Source organism: Hyperolius riggenbachi, chromosome 4 (assembly GCF_040937935.1).
Source record: "Hyperolius riggenbachi isolate aHypRig1 chromosome 4, aHypRig1.pri, whole genome shotgun sequence".
In the NCBI taxonomy this organism is placed as follows: Eukaryota; Metazoa; Chordata; class Amphibia; order Anura; family Hyperoliidae; genus Hyperolius; species Hyperolius riggenbachi.
The window spans coordinates 359279801-359291975 of record NC_090649.1 but is presented as its reverse complement, the minus strand read 5'-3'; the positions used below and the strand labels follow the sequence as shown (position 1 = coordinate 359291975).

The window sequence follows — 12175 nt, the reverse complement described above, 5'->3', positions numbered from 1 at the left end:
AGAAGCTCCACCTCCGCCTGGGGCATTTTCAGGTGAAGAGGCCTGGATAGGAATCCTAGTGTGGCATATTACTCACCTCACCCTCCACCTAGGACCCATACTGACCTCTACCTCCCCCAGCACCCATAGTGACTTCTCCCTCACCCACAGGGACCTCTCCATCCACCTAGCACCCACAGTGACTTCTCCCTCCCCAGCACCCACAGTGACCTCTCCTTCCACCTAGCACCCACAGTGACCTCTCCCTCCACCTAGCACCCACAGTGACCTCTCCCTCCACCTAGCACCCACAGTGACCTCTCCCTGCACCTAGCACCCACAGTGACCTCTCCCTCCACCAGCACCCACAGTGACCTCTCCCTTCCCCAGCACCCACAGTGACATGTCCCTCCCACAGTGACCTCTCCCTCCACCTAGCACCCACAGTGACCTCTCCCTGCACCTAGCACCCACAGTGACCTCTCCCTCCACCAGCACCCACAGTGACCTCTCCCTCCCCAGCACCCACAGTGACCTCTCCCTCCCACAGTGACCTCTCCCTTCACCTACCACCCACAATCACCTCTCCTTCCCCAAATCTAGCAGTGATCCTGCCTACCCCAGCACCCACACTGACCTATCCGTCCCCCAGCACCCACAGTGATCTTTCCCTCCCCCAGAGGCTACCCTCCTGTCCCCTGCAGCACTTACAGGGACCTCCCATCCCAAAAGCAGCGCCCACACTGATCTCTCCCAACACACAGCATCCACAACTACTCCCTCCTCCAATATCTACAATGACCTCTCCCAGCACCCACAGTGACCTCCCCTTCCTCCAGCACTCATACTGACCTCTTCCTTCCACAGAACCCACAGTGACCTACCCTTCCACCAGCACCCACACTGACCTCTACCTCCCCCAGCAACCACACTGACCTCTACATCCCCTAGCAGCAACTATGCTATTCATAGCAGTACCCACAGTGACCTCCCACTCCCTGCACCCACTGCAATCCCACCAATATTTAGCACCCACATTACACTCAACCAGTAACCCCCACTATAGCAAGCACCCAGTACTTGCGCCAAGCAACTTTCACCCAATACTTATATCCGACCTCCATATGGCACTTAGTACTTGCATCATTCACCCTATAGCTGGCACCCAGTACTCACACCCACTTGGCACAGTACTTGCACATTATCTGAACTCACATAACTAGTACTAGCACCCAAAGTACCTGCACTCAGAATCCACATGGCACACAATGCCCACCCATAGCTAGCACCTAGTGCAGGCAATGCACCAAGTATTCGCACCAATGTACCTGCACCCAACACCCACATGTTTCATCTGCAGTAGTTCCAGTTGCACTAAGCCTCCACTTGGTGCCCAGCACAAACACCAAACACTCACATATGACATCTAGTACTTGCACCCAGAACTCACAAGGGCTTGAGTAACTGCAATCAACACCTACATGATGCTTGACACCAACCCATACAGCCAGAATGCACATGACACCCTTACGCCAGCACCCAGAACCCACATGGCACCCAGCTTCTGCATTTAGCACTCACATGACAACAAATACCCCACTAACCAGCACCCATTACCCAGATGTTACCATGTACTCGCTCCCAGTACCCACTTGGCACTCAGTATTTGCACCTAAGACCCACATGACACCCTATAACCCCCATAATCAACACCCACATGGCATAGTACTCACACAGCACAAAGTTCCAAAGCCATTATATGCACCTAGTACCCATCCATGGCCAGCACTCAAATAGCAACCAGTACCCACCCTTGGTCTGAACCCATATGAGACTCAGTTCTCTCCCATGGCACACATCCAGACCACACATGGCACTCCCTGCTCACTCATGTCCAACACTCACATGGCTCCCTGTACCAATTAGCACTCACATGGCACCCACTATTGTTTATCGCCTTCTGCTACTCATTCAGCACCCAATACAGCATAGCATCCACTGCAAATAAACACCCAATACAAATTGGACCTTGGTACCCACAGCAGCTTGACACGGACTGTACTTTGGCACATCGGCACCCACTGCAACTTAGCACAAACTGGACCTTTGCGTCTTACCACCCACTGCATCTGTGCACCCACTGCACCTTGGCACTTACTGCAGTTTTGCATCTACTAATGCTTAGCAACCACTGCATATTGGCAACCACTGCTTCTTTGCCTGAAAAGAAGCTTGGGTGCTGATCTAGAGGGACAGAGGTCCCAGTAATGAAAGGTGAATCCATGCATACATCAGGCTCCACTGTGCCCACTCTAATAGTGCGCACCTATGACTGCTGATTTGAGGGTGGTGGCACCAAAGAAGTTGGTTGGAAGAAGACACAAAGTCTGCCTGATACTTCTATAAAGGTGTGTGTGTGTGTGTGTGTGTGTGTGTGTGGTGGTGGTGGTGGTGGGGGGGGGGGGGGGTTAAGACTGCCTAGTGCTTTCTGGAGAAGGGGTATTACATACACAATTTAGAACGATTTATCGATTAGGGCCCCTTTTTCAAATTTGAGCACTGCCCCTTGAGAATCCTCTGCACGGCCCTGCATATAGGAGACACACACAGTAATATCTGAGAAGTGAAATGAAGTTTATTGGATTTACAGAAAGTGCGCAATAATTGTTTAAATAAAATTAGGCAGGTGCATAAATTTGGGCAATGTTGTCATTTTATTGATTCCAAAACTTTTAGAACTAATTATTACAAATCAAATTAGCTTGGTAGCTCAGTGACCCCTGACCTACATACACAGGTGAATCCAATTATGAGAAAGAGTATTTAAGGGGGTCAATTGTAAGTTTCCCTCCGCTTAAAATTTTCAGTGAAGAGTAGCAACATGGGGGTCTCAAAACAACTCTCAAATGACCAGAAGACAAAGATTTTTCACCATCATGGTTTAGGGGAAGGATACAGAAAGCGGTCTCAGAGATTTCAGCTGTCTGTTTCCACACTTAAGAACATATTGAGGAAATGGAAGACCACAGGATCAGTTCAAGTTAAAGCTCAACGTGACAGACAAGAAAAATCAGATAGACAGAAGCGACAAATGGTGTGAACAGTCAGAGTCAACCCACAGACCAGCACCAAAGACCTACAACATCATCTTGCTGTAAATGGAGTCACTGTGCATCGTTCAACCATTCGGCGCACTTTACACAAAGAGATGCTGTAAGCGAGAGTGATGCAGAAGAAGCCTTTTCTCCACCCACAGCACAAACAGAGCCGCTTGAGGTATGCTAAAGCACATGTGGACAAGCCAGCTTCATTTTGGAATAATGTGCTATGGACTGATAAAACTAGAATTTAGTTATTTGAGCATAACAAGGGGCGTTATGTCTGCCTGGAGGACACAGCATTCCAAGGAAAACACAGCATTCCAAGGCAAACACCAGCTACCTACAGTAAAATATGATGGTGGTTCTATCATGCTGTGGGGTTTTGTGGCTAGTGCAGGGACTGGGAATCTTGTTAAAGTTGAGGGATGCATGGATTCCACTCAGTATCAACAGATTCTGGAGAACAATGTCCAGGAATCAGTGACAACACTGAAGCTGTGCTGGGGCTAGATCTTTCAACAAGACAGTGACCCTAAACACTGCTCAAAATCCACTAAGGCATTCATGCAGAGGAACAAGTACAATGTTCTGGAATGGCCCTCTCAGTCCCCAGACCTGAATATAATTTAAAATCTGTGGTGTGAGTTAAAGATAGCTGCCCATGCTCGGAAGCCATCAAACCTGAATGAACTAGAGATGTTTTTGGCTGCTTCCACAGTGCAACTGTAAAGTCGCACGTTATAAAAAGAAATAACGCAGACTAACGCACAGCAATACAAAGTATGTGCCACATTCACAGTGCTCACGTTGCGTTGTGTGTAACGTGTAGCAACATTTAGAAAGTGCTGCATGCTGTGCGTTATATGCGTTATTAGCTACGTTGGACTGTTTGCACATGCTCAGTAATGTTTTTGATTTTTTTTTTAAATGTGACGCATGCGCCGTTTTCGTTCTATCAGTATGCAACAAAAACGGCGCATCAAGAGATGCATAACGCAGTTCAATATAACGTCCAACTTCAAAACTAACGTTGCGTTAGGGGCACGTTGTGCAACCTTAACGTTGCATCAAACGCAACGTCCCACTGTGAAAGAGCCCTTTAAAGAGGAATGGTCCAAAATACCTTCAAACAGAATCCAGTCTCTCATTGAAACCCACAGGAAGTGTTTAGAGGCTGTAATTTCTGCAAAAGGAGGATCTACTAAATATTGATTTCATTTATTTTTTGTGGTGCCCAAATTTATGCGCCTGCCTAATTTTGTTTAAAAAAATTATTGCACACTTTCTGTAAATTTTTGTTTTTCTTAACATCTTAGTAAGGGGGCTTTTAGGACCATTGCAGTCCCTTGCACACTCCAATGAGTTCTGGGTCACCATGAGCTTGCTGGTTAGTCTGTACCTCTCGGTTTACAAGCCCTACTCCATAGAGCCAAATTAATCCATGCCATGCACTGATGAGGATCAAACAATCCGAAACAGTCTGTATGCATGTTGAATTATTATGGCTCTGTACAATTTAACAAGCTGACGCATCATTGCATTCCAGCGGTTCTGGAGGTGTGTTTAGCTTCTAAGGGTACAATGGTTAATTTGCATATATTCAGCAGTGGTGCTCTGGGAGACATCTCGAGCTCACTCCAACCTGAATTATCGCAAATTCTTTCTGTTTTAGGAAAGCAAATTTTTGTTTTTCTTAACATCTTAGTAAGGGGGCTTTTAGGACCATTGCAGTCCCTTGCACACTCCAATGAGCTTGCTGGTTAGTCTGTCCCTTTCGGTTTACAAGCCCTACTCCATAGAGCCAAATTAATCCATGCCATGCACTGATGAGGATCAAACAATCCGAAACAGTCTGTATGCATGTTGGATTATTATGGCTCTGTACAATTTAACAAGCTGACGCATCATTGCATTCCAGTGGTTCTGGAGGTGTGTTTAGCTTCTAAGGGTACAATGGTTAATTTGCATATATTCAGCAGTGGTGCTCTGGGAGACATCTCGAGCTCACTCCAACCTGAATTATCGCAAATTCTTTCTGTTTTAGGAAAGCAAATTTTTGTTTTTCTTAACATCTTAGTAAGGGGGCTTTTAGGACCATTGCAGTCCCTTGCACACTCCAATGAGTTCTGGGTCACCATGAGCTTGCTGGTTAGTCTGTACCTGTAAAGCCAATAAACTTCATTTCACTTTTCAAATATCACTGTGTGTGTCTCCTATATGATATATTTAACTGACATTTTTTATCATAATAACCAAGGATTTATACAGGAAAATCATGATGATTAACAAGGTTGCCCAAACTTTTGCATCCCACTGTATGTAATATGTCATTACTGTAAAAATGCCTGCAAAATTGCATCATCTAATTACAACCTTCCATGTTGCTTAATAATGTTATTGCTAATAATTGCAGGCTTATAATATCATGTATCCATATTGTTTGTTTCCTGTAGGGGACATGCCTACATGATGGGACATGGCAATCTGCCATTCATGTAGTTGCAGACCGAAGCAATTTGAGGAAACTCAGAAAGCAGTTAGCATTCAAGCCTCTTCCAGTTGTTGGTAAAAGATTAAAGAAAAGGTGAGTAACGGATCTTATTAATAGCACCATGCAGACTGTAATTACTCGTACAGTAGCAGGCTACAACAAACCTCATGCCAGTTCTTTATCTTATTTGCAGTTAGTACTGTTCGGGTTCTGCAGAACATCACCCTGTTCGGGTGATATTCGAGTTCGGCCGAACACCTGATGGTGTTCGGCCTTTTAAGTTCGGGTTCGCCCCGAACTACTGAATGGCCGCCGAACAGGGCCGAACAGGGCCCCTGTTCGCCCGAACATGCCGCAATACGGCCCCCCTATGGGGTCGCAGGCATAAGGGGGAGCATGCCCCGATCGCGGGGGGGGGGTCGGAAATTCCCCCCACCCCCTCCGCTAGCGCTCCCCCCTCTGCCCGCTTCCCCATACAAAAGTTTAAGGCAAGTTAAATAGTACTTGGTGGCTGGCACTGGCACTGGCAGTGGAGTGAGGAGGAGGAGGAGTCCGAGTAGCAGAGTGACGCGTTGAGGCCGGGCAGCGGGCGGTTCAGCGGTAGTACCCTTGTGGTACTTCCGCCCTTTCTCTGACCTCACGTCCTCTGCATACGAGGGTACGCGTCACGCGTACCCTCGTATGCGTCATCACGTAGAGGACGTGAGGTCAGAGAAAGGGCGGAAGTACCACAAGGGTACTACCGCTGAACCGCCCGCTGCCCGGCCTCAACGCGTCACTCTGCTACTCGGACTCCTCCTCCTCCTCACTCCACTGCCAGTGCCAGCCACCAAGTACTATTTAACTTGCCTTAAACTTTTTTTATGGGGAAGCGGGCAGAGGGGGGAGCGCTAGCGGAGGGGGTGGGGGGAATTTCCGACCCCCCCCGCGATCGGGGCATGCTCCCCGCTTATGCCTGCGACCCCATAGGGCCCCCAAAATGGGCATGTTCGGGGGGTCCCATTGACTTCCATTGAGTTTGGCGTTCGGGCCGAACATGCCGAACATCTGGCCCATGTTCGGCCTGTTCGGCCCGAACCCGAACATCCAGGTGTTCGCCCAACACTATTTGCAGTTCACAGATTTGCGACATCTTGTTGAGGGAAGAATAAGAGATATTTTTAACCTAAGTCAAAAGTCTGCTATATGCGAATTAGTAGCATTTTTTTTCAGTATTTGGGACTACAGTACAATCTATGTACCAACCAGTTGAGAGCAGGGTCACAGACAGCCGTTGCTTATATACATATATTTTGGACTAAAAGACACACTTTTTCTCCCACAAAAGTGGGGAGAAAAAGCGGGCCAGTAAAAAAGGGCGCATATGGCTAATGGACAAAAAGGGCACCGCCATAGACTGCAATGCAAAATATCGGCTATTGGGCGCACGGGAGGAAAAAAGGGCGTCCGAGAAATAGCGGTTGCAGAGATCGTGTTAACAAAAGTTTTCATTTACAGAATAAGGTTTATTACAAATACCGTTTACATGTTCGTTTTAACTTTGTGGTTTACTTATTTTTTCGTTTTTAAATTTCGTTTATAGGAGTTTTTACTTATTTTTCTGTTTTTAAATTTCGCTTTCAGGGCTGTAACAAGCAAATTATAGTTTACACTTATTTTATCATTTAAAGTTCGTGCTCATACGTATAATGCTTAAATATCGTTTTCAACCTTGTTCTATTGGAAATACTTTGCTTTTGGTATTAACTTTGTTTTTTACACTTATAATGCGTTGATTATAGTTTTCTAATATATCGATTTTAATATTACAATTATTTTAAGATTTTTAATGCGTACGTAAGGCTATCTATTTTATTAAATATATATATATATATAAATATATATATATATATATACACACCTTTTTCTATTTATAATATTATTACTGTGTACGTGATTTTAACGCTATTTATTCTATTACAAATATATAAATTATTATATTCATGTTATTTTTAGTGAAGTATTTTAAGGATTAAATATATTATTGTTTAGATGTGTGTAAGGGTGTTTGTGCAGTGGGGAAGGTAAGGGTTAGGCATGCCCAGGGGGATGGTTAGGGTTTGACACGACTAGGGGGATGGTTAGGGTTAGGCACCACCAGGGGGGTCTTAGGATTAGGCACCACCAGGGGGGGTCTTAGGGTTAGGTGCCACCAGGGGGGTCTTAGGGTTAGGCACCATCAGGGGGGTGGTTAGGGTTAGGCACCACCAGGGGGGTGGTTAGGGTTAGGCACCACCAGATGGGAGGTTAGGGTTAGGCACCACCAGAGGGGTGGTTAGGGTTAGGCACCACCAGGGAGGTCTTAGGATTAGGCACCACCAGGGGGGGTCTTAGGGTTAGACACCACCAGGGGGGTGGTTAGGGTAAGGCACCACCAGGGGGGTGGTTAGGGTTAGGCACCACCAGGGAGGTCTTAGGATTAGGCACCACCAGGGGGGTCTTAGGGTTAGACACCACCAGGGGGGTGGTTAGGATTAGGCACCACCAGGGGGGTGGTTAGGGTTAGGCACCACCAGGGGGGTGGTTAGGGTTAGGCACCACCAGGGGGGTCTAGGGGTTAGGGATAGGTACAGGGAGAGTTCTGTGTGAGAGTAGGGATAGGTATAGTAACAGTACAATATACACCACCAGGGGGGTGGTTAGGGTTAGGCACCACCAGGGGCATCTTAAGGTTAGGCACCACCATGGGGGGTGGTTAGGGTTAGGCACCACCAGGGGGGTGGTTAGGGTTAGGCCCCACCAGGGGGGTGGTTAGGATTAGGCACCACCAGGGGGGTCTTAGGGTTAGGAACCACCAGGGGGGTCTTAGGGATAGGCACCACCAGGGGAGGTGGTTAGGGTTAGGCACCACTAGGGGGGTCTAGGGGTTAGGGATAGGTACAGGGAGGGTTTTGTGTGAGAGTAGGGATAGGTATAGTTACAGTACAATATACACCACCAGGGGGGTCGTTAGGGCTAGGCACCACCAGGGGGGTCTAGGGGTTAGGGATAGGTACAGGGAGGGTTCTGTCTGAGAGTAGGGATAGGTATAGTTACAGTAAAATATTTGTAATATACACAATTTATTAAATTATGTATATTTACACAAGGGGAGGGGGGGAGGTCTAGGGGATAGGGATAGGGAGAGCCTACAGCTAGGTATAATTGCAGTAAAATACCTGTAAAATCTACCATTGTATTACTATGCTTAATACAAGTGTAAATATCGTTTTTTGGTATAGACGCTATTTGACGTTTCATTTCCGAATTCGTTTGTTCTTATAGACAGTATTTTGCCATTTCATTTCCGTTTATTGAACCGATTTAGCACTATATTTTTGCTTATAAGCTATAAACAAAACATATTGTTTTACATTACAACTTATAATTGCGGCTATATCCTGCGCCCTTTTTTCCAGGCGCCCTTTTTTCATAAATGCGAGAAAAAGTCCCTACGTCTTATAGTTTGAATACAGGGAATCCCCAGCATATGAACACCCAGCGACCCGTCACAATGTGGAGGACTTCCTGTACTGTCCCCGGTATCCTCCTGCACTTCCCCTGCATAAAGCAATTAGCAGCAGGAGCTGCGGGCATCACTCACCCGCGATGATCAGATTGTGGCCCCCTTCTTCGTTCCTAGTGTCTTCCTCCAGTGTCCTTTGGCAGTCTTCCGTTGCCCCTGTTAAAATGTAATTAAAAAGAGTCTGAAGCCACAAAAAAAAGAGTTTTTACCTCTTATTAAGTTGATCGTCTGGGATAAAAAGCCGCTATCCAGCGGCAGAACAAGGGTTTTATCACCCCCAAATCCCCGGGACAAAAAACAGGGAGCATTTCTTGGTAGAGGAAGAGCTTTCTGCAGTAGCTCTGCCTCTCCCCGCATCAATCCACGCTGATCGCCGCTTCTCCCCGCCTATTTCAGTCTTCTTTCACTGAGAGGGGTGGGGAGAGGCGGAGACCCGTGGTGGATTGACGCGAGGAGAGGCAGACCTGCTGCAGAAAGCTCTGCCTCCCGGGCAGCAAAATCCATTACCAGAAAAGTCGTGGATTTTTGCCCTAAGATTTGGGGGTGATAATACCCTCGTTCCGCCATGGGATGGCAGCGTTTTAGCCCAGACGATCATCCTTAAACTTAATAAGAGGTAAAAACTTTTTTTTTTTTGTGGCTTCATAGTTTCTTTAAGCGGCTGTTGCCGTGGGTATGACTCACCTCATCCTGTGAGCTAGCGGCGATCAGCTGCTTTGGTCTCTCTCTCCTTCCACCTAGTGCCTGCACCTCCTGACATGTCATTACATTGACCATGGACTAGTATATTTTTTTTCCTGGTTTTTGCCCTTTAAATCTATAGTCTTCTAGTCCGGATTGTCCAAAAAGGACATTAATCAAATTACTCGTCAACACGTGACTATACAGGGAGACAACCTGAAAAGAAACAGTTATGCAAAACAACTTTTGTTTAAAGGAGACTTAAAAGTGACATATGGAGTTTGTCATATTTATTATCTTGTATACAATAGCAGTTGCCTGGCAATCCTTCTGATAATTCTTGCAACAGTAGTGTCTGAACCACACACTTGAAACAAGCATGCAGCTAATCTAGTCAGACTTAAGTCAGAAACATCTGATCTACATGCTTGTTAAGGGTCTATGGCTGAGGCTGCATTTCCACTTGTGCGGTGCGGAATCGCCGGGAAATCACCGCAGACGAAATCGCATGCGGGTGCGATTTTGCATGCGTTTTTTCCCGCGATTTCGCATAGGGTAGTAGGTGGGCGATTTTAACCATGTCACTGCCTGTGTAAATTAACATTATCTCCTATGCGAAATCACATGCGAAATCGCAGGGAAATACGCATGCCAAAACCGCATGCGATTTCCCTATTAGATACATTGTATACGATTCGCTTAGCGGTGTGCAGGGAACGAATTCTGACGGCTCTGCCGTGCAGATTTTCCCCGCACACAAAAACGCTCCGCACAACGCACAAGTGGAAACAGGCCCATCCACTTGTATTGGCTGTGTGAATCCGCATGCGGACAACGCATGCGGATTCGCTATAGTGGAAATGAGCCCTAAAAGCATCAAAGCCAGAGGATCAACAGGACCCTTAGCTTTATGCAAAAACACAATATATCTATGGTAGTACCTAGGGCTGGATTTAACATTATCTATACTCAGAAGAGGAGATAGCCTAAAAGGATTTAAATAATTTATCAAAGCAACAGAACTTCTTGATCAACCTTTAAAGGAATTATCAGGCAAAATTTTTTTTTAAAAAAGAGTCTCACTTACCTGGGGCTTCTACCAGCCCCATGCAGCCATCCTGTGCCCTCGTAGTCACTCACTGCTGCTCTGGTCCCTCTCCGCCAGCTAGTTTTGTTTTTGCCGACCTCTGGGTCGGCGGGCCGCATTGCGTTCATTTTTACGCAGTCCCGCTGGTGCAGGAACATTAACACATACGTTTTTACGCGTTACTGGTTCAACGCGTACATTTTTATATGTTAATGTTCCTGCACCAGCGGGAACGCTTAAAAATTGATGCAACCCCAAGGTTGGCAAAGACGAAACTAGCTGGCGGCGGGGGACTGGAGCAGCAGTGAGTGACTACGAGGGCACAGGATGGCTGCATGGGGCTGGTAGAAGCCCCAGGTAAGTGAAACTCGTTTTTTTTAATTTTTATTTTTTTTTGCTGATAATTCCTTTTAAGGATAGGATTTTTTTTTTGCATAAAACGTTTATAGAAAAATGACAACAAAAAAATAACAAATGATATAGCCAACAGTTAATAAAATTGAAGAATGTACTTAAAGAGGCACTTAAGTCAGTAAAAAAAAAGAGTTTTACTCCCCTGGGGCTTCCCTCAGCCCCCTGCAGCTGATCGGTGCCTTCGCCGTGTCTCTCTGATCCTCTCGTCCCTGCCGGCGACCACTTTGGTTTTGCCGTCAGGACCCGACAGGCATGGGAACGCGAGTGATTCTTCACGTTCCCAGCCAAAATATCGCCCCCCATGCTGACACGGCGAGGGCACCGATCAGCTGCAGGGGGCTGAGGGAAGCCCCAGGTGAGTAAAACTCTTTTTTTTTACTGACTTAAGGTTCACTTTAAGTTTCTGTCTGTTCCATTCTTTGGGGTTAACTTGGATGCTGCTGTCCTTTTAGCTTGTTGGAATTAGTGTCACTTTAAATTATTCCTGGAGTGAAATTTTGTAGAAAAGTTAGATACTCACCTTAGAAGAGGTCTAAGAGCTCTACCTCCAGCTAGCACGTCCTGCACTCAGATCCTCTGAACCTATTCAACAAGGGCTTGTAAATCATTCTGGCATATGGGCTCCTGTAGTAAAGCCAGTTTGCCAGAAGTCACTAGCATGAAATAAAATAGTGTACCTGCAAATACTGCTTTAAAGTTGGGTACACACACTAGACCTTCTTCTGCCGATTTTATTAGCCAGAAAGATTTTCCACAAATCTAGAGTACAAGTGTGGCCTGTAGTCACTAATGACTGAATTGTGCTGTTCCTCTCTAGAGATGTCGCGAACCTCCGATTTTCAGACTTCAATGAGGAGGCAAACTTTTAAAAATAAAAA

At 46.3% G+C, this 12175-nt stretch overlaps 1 protein-coding gene across 1 annotated transcript in view; it reads left to right on the top strand.

Moving 5' to 3' along the window:
* The window catches only part of LOC137570836 (saccharopine dehydrogenase-like oxidoreductase), a 452635-nt gene that overhangs the window by 178193 nt on the left and 262267 nt on the right, over window positions 1-12175 (top strand). The window contains exon 6 of the mRNA XM_068279544.1: window positions 5534-5664. Coding sequence (XP_068135645.1) covers window positions 5534-5664 — 131 coding nt within the window. The remainder of the gene's footprint in view (window positions 1-5533; window positions 5665-12175) is intronic.